Source organism: Rhineura floridana, chromosome 10 (assembly GCF_030035675.1).
Source record: "Rhineura floridana isolate rRhiFlo1 chromosome 10, rRhiFlo1.hap2, whole genome shotgun sequence".
NCBI lineage: Eukaryota > Metazoa > Chordata > Lepidosauria > Squamata > Rhineuridae > Rhineura > Rhineura floridana.
The window spans coordinates 27,488,705-27,504,357 of record NC_084489.1 but is presented as its reverse complement, the minus strand read 5'-3'; the positions used below and the strand labels follow the sequence as shown (position 1 = coordinate 27,504,357).

Here is a 15,653-nt window from a genome sequence, read left to right as displayed (position 1 = left end):
AGGCTGAAGGGGAGTCTCCCTCTTTGGCAGCCAGGAAGGAATTTCCTGAGCTCCAGCTCTTCCCTGCTACCCTTGAAGAGTTGTTGGTGTCGCTGCAGAAGAGAGAGAATGAAGGGGTGGGAAAAAAACCTGCTCACATCACATGCAGAGAGCTTTCACAGAATTAGATATTCTAGGGTGAATAATTTGGATGAATGTGATTTTGTTTAAAAGAGTGGAGAAGGAAATGTATTGGGGGGAAGCGGGAGAAAGGAAGGCAAGAGCGACCGAAAGTTGCTTCGTCAACAGCAGGAAACAAAATGATGCCCAGAGACAGTTAAAGGGGCGGAGAAAAGGGAGGATCTAATGGCGAAGAAACTGCGCAGCCAAAAAAAGGCTCTTAAAAGATAATACACGGTAGAAGCGCACCGAAGCAAGTGCGGATTTTAATAGCAATTTTGGGGTTTTGTTGCATCGATTTAATCCGGAGGTAAAGGCAAAAGCAGCTGAATGTTCTCATGTTGGCAAAAACGTCATGCAAACGGTCCAAATTAAAAGGATCTGCAAAATGCATCAGATCCACATTATACCGGCATCTGATCAGGCCCTTGGTCTGAATGACTTAAGTCTTGTTGATTTTGGTGGGAACAGAGTGCAAGGAACTTGGTTTGGATCCAATCCTATGGGTGTTAACCAAGGATGTTGGAGAATTCTGTCAGAAATTGAAGTGGGAGCAAAAAGTTGCATGTTCAGGAACAGAAATAACATAAGCAAATATGAGCGATATTCACTATAATTATTTTGTTTAGACTATAAACATTATGTAAATAATGCATTTTCTACATTGTTTTTGGCATTTTCCTTCCATTGAAACTGATTACATAATTAATTACATTAGTTTTTTCCATAGCAAATAGTGAGATGAATAATGTAGGTTTTAGCAGAATGCAACCTGTAGTGGAACAGAAACAGCACTGATTGCAAAGAACACAAGATGGGATGGAAATTGTTACCTCCTTACAACCCTAGTGTAAACTGATCCTACATTTGTGGTTCTTAGGTATCCAGTGTCTGAGGCTGTGTGCAATTACTGGAATTGGAAGCTTGGCATCATAATTTCTTGACACCGTCGTAGGTCCCATGGAGAACTCCTGTCAGAGCGATTGGGAGGAGGAGTACTGGGATCTTGAGGAAGGATCTAGTGGTGTGTAGAGGAAAGGAGCTAAAACCAGAGAGCAGGGCTGGCGCCAAAGAGCAGCCAGGTCAAGCCCTGGCCGAGGGTCCCTGTGGCCCAGAGGGTCCCCTGAAGGGCCCTTAATTAGGGTGTGGGGATAATGCTCCCTTTCCACAATCCTCAGCAGGGTCAACTCCCAACCCTGCCGCAGATTGCAGAGACGGAGCTCCCAGCCCCCCCAGTCTGTGCGGGCCTGTGGCACCTGCCCACTCCACCTACCTCTCCTCCCTTTCTGTGAATGCCTTGTGCACTGCACATGCAGCTGCCATCAGCCATGATGGCAGCAGAGGCTTCTGTAAGGAGCTGATGCCCCTACCAGCATCTTGATTGATGGCAGACATGTGCGCTCATGCAGCATAGCGTGCCTGTGTGCCATCAACGAAGATGGTGGCGAGGGTATCAGCCCCTTAGAGAAGCCTCCACCACCATCTTTGTTGATGGCAGCAACCTGCATGCCTGTCAAGCCCCAGCTCCCTCAGGGGAATCAAGGTAGGGAGCTGGATGAGATGCAGATCCCTCATCTAGGGCAAGAATCAGGGGGTGTAGACACTTTCGAGGACCATGGGGGAGGGTGTGTGGTTGAGTCTGTGCCAGTTCCCGCGGACAGTTCTCCTGCCGAGGAAGACTTCACGCCACCTCCAGACACCTCAACAGAGCCATTGGAGGATGTCCTGGCATGCGCACCAACTCCAACCCCCTGAGCTCCCCTCTTGAAACTTCAAACGCAACCCCGCCTCCTGAAGCCGAGCCGGCACCTATCGAGCCTATATTGTCAGATGAGTCAGTGGAGACATGCCCCCTTGCACCCCGTGCAAGACATCATGACAAGCACCTTGGCCAGAGGGAGGGTCTTTGAAGGAGTCAGAAATTACGGGCGAAGACCTTTCCTACTTAAGGTAGCACCCCCCTGATCTGGGTGCTGAGTCAACTTCCTTCACACACTGCAGAGTATGCTTAGGTAGCTTAGTTAGGGATAGAAGTGAGTTAGCATAGCAACTCTATGAAGCGTGCTACCTTTGATGTTTCAATTACCCTAATAAAACAATAATTAATTCCATCCTCATCTCTGCCTCGTGATTCACACTCTGGGCAGGACAGTGCCCAGCGCACAGGGCATTCACAGAAAGAGAGGAGATAGGTGGAGCGGTCCCGCATGGTCTGGGGGCAGCTGGGAGCTGGCGCCCAGGGCAAGCTGGTGCCCAAGGGCCTAGTCACACCTGGTGCTGGCCCTGCCAGAGAGGACTTCAGTAGTTTGGCCACCAATAGCCCTACCCCTAGTTTGGCTGCACAGGTATGAACAATTGGATGCTGCTGTCCATTTGCTGGCCCAGTCCCGATCTGGGAAGACATTCCTGCACAAGTAGTGAGCCTGTACCGACCCTGCTTAAGTGGTCTCAGAGGGTGTGTCCAATTACTGCAACATCTGAGTAGTCATACTAGCTGATGTATTCAAGCCCCACCTTTACCTGCCCAACATCTGACATCATATAGGAGGTCAGGCATAGGCAAAGTGGGCATGGCTTAGCAGAAACAGCCTTGCAGACTAAATGGGGATGCCTGTGGGCTGGAGGATCTGCAGTCCTTGCATAAATGAATCGAATTTATGTTAAGGCTAAAAGGCAGTATAAACTTGTTATAATAAATAAATAAGGTTCACTCATGGTTTATATCTAAGTTTTTTAAAAATGCAACCAGGGCTGTGGAGTCCGAGTCGTGGAGTCTGAGTCGGGAGCAATTTTGGGTGGAGTCGGAGTCAGAGTCGGAGTCGGTAGAAATGTACCGACTCTGATTTCCAAATAAATTTTGATTGACAAGAAGCAATTTTGGGTGGAGTCGGAGTCGGACAGTAGAAAAATAGAGGAGTTGGAGTTGGAGTCGGAGTCGGACAGTGGAAAAATAGAGGAGTTGGAGTTGGAGTTGAAGGTTTGGCGTACCGACTCCACAGCCCTGAATGCAACACACAAGCCATTATGTGAACTTGCCTAGTTCAGCCCACCACATTCTTAGATATTAAAATCTAGGTGTGAAATTGTTACAATTACATGATAACTGTTTCTGTGCAACATGGAAAAGCAATGGTTCTAAGACATAATATTTAGAAAGCATTTTTTAAGGGTGAAGGGGGGGAGAAGCACTTAAAAATCTCCAGGCATCCCATCTGTGTTTAAAGGAACAATAATAACAAAACTTTCAATTAGCATAAGAGATTTAAGGCATTTCAGGAAAACATTGATTAAATCTGCCAATGAAATGAATGTGCTTGGTGAGTGACCTAATTAGTGTATACTTGGTTCTTTTTCACTGCACTGCTTACCACTAATTGCTGTTCTGCTGGTCTTCTCCTGACAAGCAGCAAAAAACAAGGATGAGGGATTTGTTGCAAAAATAGTGACATTCAGTTTTAATTCATTTGAACCTGCTGCCAAGTTAATTATGGAACTGAAAAACTGAGCATAGGAGGCCCCCAGCCATTTAGGTCATGGGAGACATAGTTGCTTAGCATCTGACTGTGTGTTTAGATAGCGCTTATTACAGCACGCATAAAATTCTACTTGCTGGGTCTTGTAAGTGTGTCTCCCCTGCATGCACACATACACAGAGTCACAGTTATAGATTCACAGTTGCTGGTCCTCTGTGCTCATCACTTAGCTTATATGGCATCAAGCCAAAGTAAAATTAGTCATGTTGTTTCTTTCAGTGTGGTGGTTAGTAATTGCAGTGGGCAGTCTTGACAAAGGTGCATTACATTTCAGAGTTGGAGATATTATCCCCAAAGCCAGTGCAGGACATGGTTCTGGGCAGGACTGTGGAGTCGGAATCGTGGAGTCGGAGTCAGAGTTGAAAGCAATTTGGGGTGGAGTCGGAGATGGTAGAAATTGACTCCGACTTCAAAATAAAATTAATATTTTAATATCGCCGTGTGAACTTTAGGAATGTAACAAGTCAGCTATTTCCATTCTGACCAGTATTTGTCACAATCAGTGGCATCTCCGTTCTGCTGCAATAACTATATTATTTATCTCCGTATCTGCTGTTTAACGTAAGCTACGTAACAGCTATTTACAAAACTGATGTAACTAACATTCATTTCATTGTGAAGGAAACATCACAACAATGTTTAAAAAGTCAATAGATAGTCCCAAGTTTTTTTTCCTTCTCATAATACTAGAACCTGGGCTCATCCAATGAATGAGGATGTTGGAATATTCAAAGCAGACTAAAAGGAAGTACCTCTTAATACAGTGCATAGATAAGTTATGGAATTTCCTACCTACTTCAAGATGCCATAATGGCTACCAACTTGGATGGCTTTAAAAGGAGTTTAGACAAATTCATGGAAGATAAGGCTATAAATGAGTACTAGCCATGATGACTGTGAACTACCTCCTGTATCAGAGGTGATATGCTTCTGAATATCAGTTACTGGTGAGCATAAGTGGGAAGAGTGCTGTTGCACTCCACTACATCCTGCTTGTGGGCTTCCCACAGGCAGCTGGTTGGCGACTGTGAGAACTGTATACTGGACTAGATGGGCCTTCGGTCTGATAGCAGGATTCCTCTGATGTTCTCACAGGTTTTACATTTAAACTGCAGGCATGGAGAATGCCAAAAGCTGATTTAAACATTGCTTCTGAAACTGACAGTGCAAACTGAGAATGGTCACCTACCTTACAGCAGGGATTCCCAAACTGTGGTCCGCAGACCACCAGAGGTCCATAAGCTTCAAGGTGATCTGTGACATGTCCATGTTACATATTCATATTAACCTTTAATTGTATTTTATTGCTTCTTTTCTTATATTGTATTGCCATTTGAACTCTACTGAATGCAAACTGTAATACAATAAAATATAAGAAAGAAAAGAAACAAAAATACAATTTACAATTATACAACATCTAGTACAGTGCATTACAACTGCTACAACAGGCAGAGAAATCATTAAGTGGTCTGCCAAGACCATCAGCTTTGCGAACCTCTGCCTTGAAAGGTTATTGTTGGGATGAGTATGAATTTGGTATACTGGTGTGATTAATGTGTGAGCAGGGCTGTCAATGAGTTGGGGGAAAAAGGCAATGATAGAGAAATGTTGGTTAAATGGAATCTATATATTAACAACAACAAATTTTATTATATGGTCACACCCCCAGTGAAAATCTCTATTTGGAAATAGACTATAGTTGGCTGGTCACTATAGTTTTAGCTTTGAAGAGATCACTTGTTTTAAAGAGAATGTACAGTTCAAAACTATATCTGCATCACTATGAGTACATTGAAATTCATGCATGAAATCTACTGAATGGAATTGATGAAAGGCATTTAGGCACCAAATGTGGAAAATCCAAAATTTTCCCTACATGGTAATTTAAATAACTGATAAGATGTCACCCTTTAATGGCACCCAAAATATGTCACCTGAGGCAAGTACCTCACTCTGCCTCATGATATGGGCCAGCTATGCTAATCACATCATTACATCTTTTCGCTAGATTTGTATCATTATTTTGTGTGAAATATGGCTACACTGCCTATGGTGGGATATCTTCCAATGTCCTGGCCAGCTACTGTAAACATACCAGTTGTATTAGCCTTTCCTCTTTCATACAATATGTTGATAAATAAGTTTGTCATTTATTTTTTGAGAGTATATTTCAGCCACAATACCGGCAAATATTTGTAGCTTACATACATAAATAAGTTACACAAAATGCTAAATTAAGGCCACAATTCTTTGTAAGATTACATGGAAGCAGGCCCCATTTAACCCAATGGGACTTATTTCTGAGTAAACATACATTGGATCATGCTGCACGACTCACAGATTTTGTAAGTCAACATTGTTACAATTACTAATTTCATAGTAAAAATTATTGTGACACTTCAGAACAAGGACTTTGGGTATTGTAGCCTTAGTCATTCAAACTCCACAGCTTCTCTGCAGAACACTTTTGATGACTGCTGTGAATAACAAGTTCATTTCCTTGTAACATGCTGTGAGGGGGGAAAAGGACGAATATGGTCTAGAAAATAAAACAGTTAATTAAAACATAAAAACATCATGCTTTTTAGGCACATCAGGCACTTTAGGGACAAAATGGTTCAGATTCAGACAGAGTTGGATGCTACAGTACGAGCAAGTCCAATGGAGGTGTCCAGAATACTGTCTGTTCCATCTGTACTGGATCAGTTTTGATCACTGCTGCCTGAAGATGACAATCAGTTGCAATCATTGCAGCTTGAAGAAGTGTGGCCAACCACCTGCCCCCTTTCCCCTTGCCTATTTTGGCTTCTTAGAGCTAGCCATAGGGACCTGACTGGGTGAGTCCAAGGAGTGATTAATGCTTCACTGGAGGAGAGGGAGGTACCATCTGTCTTGAAAAAGGCAATGGTGTGTCGCCTCCTTAAGAAGACCACCCTGGACCTAGAAGCGTTAAACAGCTATCATCCAGTGGCAAATATCCCCTCTTTGGGCAAGGTACTTGAGAAGGTGTTTGCGGTTCAGCTTTAAGCATGCTTGGAGGAAACTGATTACTTGGATCTATTTCAGTTTGGCTTCAGGCCTGACCAGGGTACTGAAAGTGCCTTGGTCAGCCTGGTGGTTGACATCTGTCAGAAGAGACAGGGGTGTGTGACCCTGCTCATTGGATTTTGATATTGTTGACTATAGCATCCTTTTGGAGTGTCCCGGGGAAGTGGGGGTTGGGGGCACTGTGCTTCAGTGGTTCCGCTCATACCTTCAGGGCCACTTCCAAAAGGTAGCTTTGGCAGTCTATTTTTTGGCACTATAGTAGTTGTCCTGTGGTGTTCTGCAGGGTTCCAACTGGTCCCCCATGCTATTTAACATCTATATGAAGCCACTGGGAGCTGTCACTAGATTTGGAGTGAGGTGTTATCAATATGTAGATGACACCCAACTCTATCTCTCTGTTGCATCTGAATCATGAAAGGCAGTTGAGGAGCTGGACTGGTGCTTGAAGGTGGTGATGGGCTGGATGTGGGCCAATACGTTGATGCTGAATCCTGAAAAGACAGAGGGATTATGTGTCCAGAGTTTTCGTGTCTGGGTGGTGGAGAGACAGCCTGTTCTGGATGGGGTTGCACTCTTCTGGAAGGAGCAGGTCTGCAGCTTGGGGTACTCCTGAATCCAACATTGTCACTGGAGGCTCAGATGACTGAAATGGCTAGGAGTGTTTTCCAGCTCTGGCTGATTTGCCAGTTTAAGCCCCTTTTGGACAAAGATGACTTGGCCATAGTATTCCATGCTCTGGTAGCTTCCAGATTGGATTATAGTAATGTACTTTACTTGGGGCTGGCCTTGAAGATTTCTCAGAAACTTCAACTGCTCCAAAATGCATCAGCCAGATTACTGGCTGGGATTGCTTTTAAATCTCATATAACTCCTGTTTTAAAACAGGTGCATTGGTTGACAGTTCATTTCTGGGCCCAATTCAAAGTGCTCACACTAGTGTTTAAAGCCCAAAATGACTTAGGTCCCAAATATCTGAAAGACCAATTCCTTCCCTACAGACCCTTTCGGGTGCTGAATTGGTATAAGTGACACTCTTGGTAGTTCCACCCTATCAGAAGCTTGGGTTGGTAGTGGCACAGGAGAAGACATTCTGTGTGTCAGCCCCTAAGTTGTGGAACTCTCTCCCCACCAATGGCGTCTGGCAAACTCACTGCACAGCCATAGGCGAATGCTGAAGATGTACCTCTTTACCTTGGCCTTTGACATCTGAGACATATATTTTTAGGACCCATCTGTTTTGTGATTCTAATTTATTTATTACGTTTATATACCGCCCCATAGCTGAAGCTCTCTGGGTGGTTTACAGCAATAAAAACAAATATACAAAGTTTAAAACACAAAAAACAATTTAAAAACAATTTAAAAAGAATTAAAAAACACATTCTAAAATGCCTGGGAGAAGAGGAAAGTCTTGACCTGGCACCAAAAAGATAAGAGTGTTGGCGCCAGGCGCACCTCATTACAAGATCATTCCATAATTGTTTTAAATTGTTTTTAACACTGTATTTTAAGGTTGTTATAACCTGCCGGGACCTCTGGGTGAAGGTCAAGTAATAAATGCTAATTCTAATTCTAGTTCTAATAATAATAACAATAACAATAATAATGTGGGGGGGCAGCATTTGCAGGGAGGCAGTCACAGCAACTTTCCACTGGCCTTATTACATGTATAATATATGAATGTTCTTAAAAAAAAGTCCAAAATGAGCAAACAAAATGAAAATTAATAGTTTGTTTTGTGTTATAGAAGTTTTGGGAAGATGCCTGATTTGAATTTTGGCTGGTGAAAGGCCACTGTTAGATGTTTCATATTGTTTATTTGCTACTACTATAAATTATGTTTTTATTGTTTAACTAGGATCTCTACTTTGCATCATACCATCCTTTGTTGTTTTTTCCCTTGTGGGAATTTTTATTCCCATATTGCAGATGTAGAATAGAAGCAGAAGGCTTGCCAAAGGCCATTCAGTTCAGACAATCACTAAACTGTGGTTTATGTGATTGGGAATAAGTTGGGTGAGTTTCAGGCTCACACATTCTCTCCCTCCTCTCCTTTTTGTTCACTCACAAGGAGAGGACAGTGAGAGTCTCTGCTTTCAGAGATACCATAGTACCACATTACATCCAAACTTGCAAAACTCTTCTAAGCAAAGTCTGGAACAAATGAGTATCTGAACCCACAGCCTGATTCTGGGTTTAAATTAACTTTGATTAGAACACACCATAGATCCTGAGTGTGGATGTAATGTGGAATTATAGTTTCTTTAAGCAATAGAAACTTTCACCAAAGGGGCAGAGGGGAGGGAGAGTATGGGACCTTGAAGTGCACTGCAGTTTGTTCCTGATCACATAAAATTGGCTTATAAATTCTAGACAAAGGTGAGATTTAAAAATAGGTATCTCAAACTCAGTTAATACATTATAAATGGTTGTATTGACTACTAAAGCTACAATCTTAACACCCATCCCCTACCGCTAGTGTTGATAGTGGGACGAAGGATTAGGATGTCACATAGTTGTCTCTCTGGTGGCGGTAAGGAGTGCTGCTTGTGAGGGCTCCGTAGAAGTGCTTTGCTCTGAGGTGGGAAGCTGTTTTGGGTAGTAGGCAATGGACAGCCTTGAAGGAGGATGTTTCTAGACAGAGTACTACAGAGGGATCCCCGTAGTGCAGGGATTTCTAAACTGTGGTCCGTGGACCACAAACTTAATTCAGTTGGTCCATGGCATGCCCATATTAAATATTCATATTTAATTTTAATTGTACAGTAGGGCCCCACTCATATGCCAGGTTAGGTTCCAGAACCCTGCCGAAAAGCGAAAACCACCGAAAAGTGGATCAGCTGTAGTGCGGGGGTCTGGAACCTAACCCACTGATCGCACCAGAGGAGGAGAAGATCAGACCTTCCCCTCCTTGGGCGCGATCAGCTCGAGCGGGAGTCTGATCGCGCCAGAAGAGGAGAAGATCGGCTGTAGCGTGCTACAGCCGATCTTCCCCTTCTCCGGTGCCATCAGCTGGAGTGCGGGAGTCTGACTGCCACCGAGGAGGAGAAGATAAGCTGTAACATGCTACAACTGATCTTCCCCTCCTCCGGCACGATCAGCTGAAGTGCGGGGAGCTCCAGCCCCCACTCCAGCTGATCACCCCACTGGCACTGTATTAGCGGAATGCCAAAAAGCAGGGCGCTGAGAAGCGGGGCCCTGCTGTATTTGTATTGCTTCTTTTATTTCTTATATTGTGTTTTTGTATTTCACTTTGCATTCTACCAAATGCAAATTGTAATACAATAAAATATAAGACATAAAAGAAGCAATACAAATACAAATGAAGAATCATACCGCATCCAGCACAGCACATATCAATTGCTACAACAATTAGGCATAAAAATCATTAAGTGGTCTGCTAAGACCCTCAGCAATTTTCAAGCAGTTTGTGGTGGGGGGGGAAGCATGGGAACCACTGCCTTAGGGACTTAATCTTTGGGCCCTCAACTGCACTAGCCTGGAGATGGGTCAGCAACACACACACACACACACCCCTTCCACCCAAGCTAGTAGGGCTGTGGCAGTGAATCTGCCGCTACATGCTTTCCAGGCCACTCTACGATTGTTCTGCATGATGATCAAGAAAAACTATAAGAACGAAGCTGCTGGATTAAATTGCTTTGCAAACTTGCTTTGTTCAAGTTAATTAAAAGTACTTGTGCTTTGCAAGAGTTCAGCTGTGATTATTGGTTATAAATAGAACACCAGAGCCTTAAACGTAATACTCATTCGTTCTTAATGCTTGTCCAGTAATAAAGGATCCTAAACCCTTGGTGTGCTAATGCTTCTTTTTAAGTGACTAGACTGTGAGAAGGTGGGGGGGGGGAGAGGAGGCAAAACTGCCAGTTCTGAGGGGCCAGCTGCCCTAGTAAAATGCTAATATATCACATGTTTTGCTTATGTATTCACTTTGTTTCTTCCCTGGGGACGTGGGGTGGATTTGCTGTTGGCTAGGAGTTTAAAAGAGTGGATTGGTTGATTTCAGAAGACTGATAGAAACAAGTTGGAAAGTGAAATCTGCTTTCTATACCTGAAAATGGAAGTGTAATAGAGGGAATTTAGGGTTGTATCCAATACTAGTCCTACTCTTAGACCCATTGAAATTAATGAACATGACTAACTTAGGTCCATTAATTTCAGTGGGTCTATTCTAGAGTAAAATTTAGGGCTTATCCAAATGGAGCGGGATAATCCACAGTTTCCATATTCGGTTTGTCATCTGATAGTCCTCACTTTGCCTTTTAGTTTGCTCTTTCCCAATTTTAAAAAAATGCTTTTTTGCACCCGCACACACAGCGGTAAGACCCCTACATTCTTTTAGCTTTTTCCAAGCTCCGCCTCTAAAACCTGCCCCTATCAACCAATTGGTCAGCAAAAAAATGACATATGCTCCTCTCCCCCTTTGCAACGAAGCACAATATGGCTGTAAAGAAGTTCTCGCCTCTGAAGGAAAGGCTGCTGGTCGGTTTCACGCCTGCCTTCCCACTGAGAATGAAATTGACAAAACTTTCCAGAGCAGGCTTGAAATCGACCAGAAGCCCTTTTATTGTTTGCATTTGCGATATTACACTTAAAGGAATGTATGCTTTTCTGCCTTTATTGATATTTAAGGAGATAAACACGCTGGCAATTGCACTTATTTCTCCAAAAAAGTAAGAAACTGTCCCCCCCCCTCCCTTTCCTTCCCAGGGAGAATGAATTTGACAAAGCTTTCTGGAGCAGGCTTGAAACCGACCAGAAGCCCTTTTGCATTTGCGATGTTACACTTAAACAAATGTATGCTTTTCTGATTTGAAGCAAAAACCCCAGCAAGTAGAATGAAATTGATAAAGATTTCCAGAGGCAGGCTGAAACCGACCACCCCCATTTTCTCGCTTGCTGTGCATTGCAGATCTCACCCAGAGCGGCCGCCCAGTTTGCAGGCTGGCAAAAAATAACATGCATCTGCGCAGTAGTTGCAGACCCCCCCCCAACACCCCACCATTGCGATGATTGGTTCAATTTTCCCAGGCTTATTCTCACACATGCGCAAAAGTGCAGATACATGGTTGGCTGGAATGAGGAGAAGGGGCAAGGGGAAATGCCCAAGAACCTCCCATCAGCTGTAAAGTCCGCGGTATTGCATCCTTACTCCTGAAGGCACAGCGGATGATTCCCGATTTTAAACAGCAAATCGCATTTTTGCCGGTATTGCAAGGAGCGGATTTAACCTGTGAAAATGCGTAACAGCGCGAGACATCATTTGGACGACCGAAAAATAATGAACACACATAGCGGGCATGTCACACATTTTGCAGTCGTCTGGATGAGCCCTTAGTTGGTTACAGCCCCAGTGAGAAACCTCCACTGTCTAGCAATCTTCCTGTTAGATTATTCCAATGCACTCAACATGAGGCTGCCTTTGAAAATAGCTTGGAGGCGGCAGCGAGTGCAGAATGCAGCTGCTAGGGCGCTTCTGAGTCTGACATCAAGAGACCATATAACACTGGCTCTTAAAGAGTTGCATTGGCTGCCTATTTGCTTCCAAGCCCAATTCAAGATTCTGTTTCTAGCCTATAAATTCTTAAGATTTATCTGTGAGTATAGCAATCCTCATAACATCCAGTCCCTGACATGAGGTCATTACAAAAGAGCTTTCTGGGGGGGGGGGAGTTTTCTTAGGTAATGACAAAAATAAACCCCAATTGATGCATTTTAATTAGAAACTATGATTTGTGCAGTTTACAAAAAAGCAAATCAAAATACAATATTTTTCACAAGCAAAATAGTTATGTAAACTAAATAACAGTGACTAGGAAGTAAATTTATATTGTTCAAGTCATCCTGCTATAATGATCTGAACTGTTAAAGTCTAATGCGCCATGATTTCTCTGCAAACTTGCATAGGAACTGTCGAAATTCCTTCAAATATGTTCCCTTCACAAGCCAAGATTACTAAGTTTGGTACCTGAAGACAGCAGAAGAAGCCAATGTGGCTTCACAAAAAACTGAACAGATCTTGAAAGCAAAAAAGTAGAAGGAAGGCCAGGCGACAAAGGAAGAGTACAGACAGGTAGCACGGAATTGTAGGGATGACATCAGGAAGGCTAAAGCTGAGAATGAGTTTAGGTTAGCAAAAGATGTTAAAAGCAACTAAAAAGCTTTCTTCAGGTACATACACTCTCTCTGGAGGTTAAGCTGGCAACACCATTGTAATAGTTTTAGGCACCATCCGAAAACCTATCTTTTAGTACAGGCTGCTAAAGACAGACCATTGAGAATTTATTAGAATCTTTTATAATGTGATTTAAATATTTGTGTTTTAACCTGCCTTGGGGTCTTGATGAAAGGTGGGGAATACGTTTGAAAAATAACTAAATAAATGTAAGCCTCATTCATTGGGTTCAATAGGATTTGCTCCAAGGTAAGTGTGTATAGAATTATAGCTATAATTTAATATATTTGATATTCAATATACAATAGGCAATTTATTATAATGGGATGTATATGTTGGCAGTGTGTGGGATCTTACTAAGGTGCTTACATACTCTCCCTCTCTCTGATTCATGCACAATGCTTGCAGATAATAAAAAATGCAGTACAGTTAATGCAGCAGCATATTTGTGGCTGCCTTCTGTATTAATGCATATTGACCTAGTAAATGGAGATGTCTGTCCCAAAGCTGTTCAGCTATCAGCATTCTAGTTCTAATATTATTATAGCTTTCAGGCAAGTCAGTGTCAGCTGTATGGATTGCAGCAAGGCTTATGAGGATGCAAAGGAGAAGCTCTGGCTTTTCTCTAAGAGACATGTTACATATATTCCAAAAATACATAATAAGTATTAGGGATCCAAAATATGTTTGAATGCAATGCTGCTTGGTTGGATCATTCTGTTAAGAGTCCCTTTAAATTAATGTCGTTATCACCAAAGAAGAAAAATGGTTTTCCATGGCTGATCAGAGGGGAAAGAGATGCCTGGTAGAATATCAGAAAACGTTTCCTAGAAGGATCACTAATATCCACAAGCAGACTCATGCAGTAAGCATGAAAAATAGTCCCCAGAGACTAGGGTTTTAGTGGTGGGACCATAGTTCAGTGGTGGAACTGAAGTTCCTAGTTGCAAGCCCTGGCATCTCCAGTTACAAGGATCAGCTGGCAGGTGATATGAAAAACCTCTGCCTGAGACCCTGGAGAATACACTGCCAGTCAGAATACACAATGTTAGGGCTAGGTGGACTATTGATACGACTTGGTATAAGGCAGTTTCCTGTGTTACCTGGCCTAACTAAACTGGATGCTCAAACATGTTCTGATATATCCGAGTAGCCTATGTTTGAGCATTATTGATTTTAGGAACATAGGAAACTGCTTTATACTGAGTCAGACTATGGTCGATTTAGCTCAGTATTGTCTACTATAATGACTGGCAATGGCTCTCCAGGGTTTCAGACAAGGAGATGTAGAGATGAAATTGAACAGTGGTTTGTTTATTTAAAAGGATTTTTACCACATTCTTCAGAGGAACATGACTCCCAGAGCAGCTTGCAAAGATTAAAAATAAGAAAGCCTTAAAACCTAAAAGACATGACACAAAAGGAAAAAGTATTGGGAGGAGGAAAAAAAGTTGGGCTCTAGTTCTTAGTTAAGAAGTTCAAGGAGTAGTAATTCAGCAGGTCGCGGAGCTGGATCTAAGCAAAATGAAAGGGATGCTGCTTCCTCACCCTCTTGTCCTCAGTAATGGCTATGGGTAGCTGGAAGGATGGTGGTAACATGGCAGCTGTTGTTGATAGGAGGGAAGTTGCTTAAAAAGTTGGATGCTCTTTAAAGGTATTAATGGATACTTCTGTATTCCCCCCGAAGGTTATGGTTTTGTAGATTTTGACAGTCCAGCAGCAGCACAGAAAGCGGTAGCATCTCTTAAAGCAAATGGAGTGCAAGCCCAGATGGCAAAGGTAAGGTTAATAAATGGACATTCTATGGTTCCTAATTCTTTACCTTGTCATATTGTGATATTACTCTCCCTAGTGAAAATTTGGAGGGATTGTTCCATTTCCTTTCTCTTTTCTAAATCAGGATTTTTGGAAACTTGTTTTATTACGTGCACAATCTTCTTTTGGTTCTACTGATTTTTCTTCTTCTTCTATGATGACTGTGATTTAAATGAGTCCTGAGATGTGTTGCCATTATGTTCCACAACAGCACCCCCCTTTTTTTTCCTTTTTACATCTACTGTAAAAGGAACATCATAACACAAATGATGGAAAGAAGTTATTTTATGTTGCAGAACTCTTTCTGAGCACTGACATCCAGGGAGGTAGGGTGTGTGCCCCAGGCCAGCTAATTTGGGCATGGGGGCTGCATTGCCTCAATACTTGGGGACTGATGAAGCCTTGCACCATTCTTCTGTGTCATGGATGACCTGAAATTATTTATAGGTTGTGGGGAAAGGTTGCAAGAGGCTAAAACAGCATGGGCCAGCTGCAAAGCGTATTCAGAAGTTGAGATGATATGTAGCTGCCCTCTGGTCATGAGTGGTTGAATACCATCTTGGACACTTGATGGATGGGTGGTAGGGGCACTTATGAATACATTGTCTGGATATTGAAGAAGAAAAATATGCATTATAGATTTGCATACCTTGGAGCTCAAACAGAGAATTTCTTTAGTGAAATGTAATTAATACAGTGAAGATTAACTTTGGTTACCATGTATTGATTATACAATTTATTGTGCATTAAATTATTTTAAACAGACTCCTTTTGGGGGATTCCCAGATGATGTGGCTGTGCTATATTCAGGTCGACATCAGACTGTAGCGGGTCCTCAAAGGCTGTGGCGGATGGTGACAGTGACACAGCAGCACTGCCACCAAAGCTGGGGGCTTAAACAG

General features: G+C 42.7%; 1 protein-coding gene across 4 annotated transcripts in view; it reads left to right on the top strand.

The window, feature by feature from the left end:
• Window positions 1–15,653, top strand: part of RBMS3 (RNA binding motif single stranded interacting protein 3) — a 734,215-nt gene that overhangs the window by 334,482 nt on the left and 384,080 nt on the right. For all 4 annotated transcript variants that reach the window (XM_061586167.1, XM_061586164.1, XM_061586166.1 and 1 more), the window contains one exon: window positions 14,624–14,715. In XM_061586167.1, the coding sequence (XP_061442151.1) occupies window positions 14,624–14,715 (92 nt within the window). The remainder of the gene's footprint in view (window positions 1–14,623; window positions 14,716–15,653) is intronic.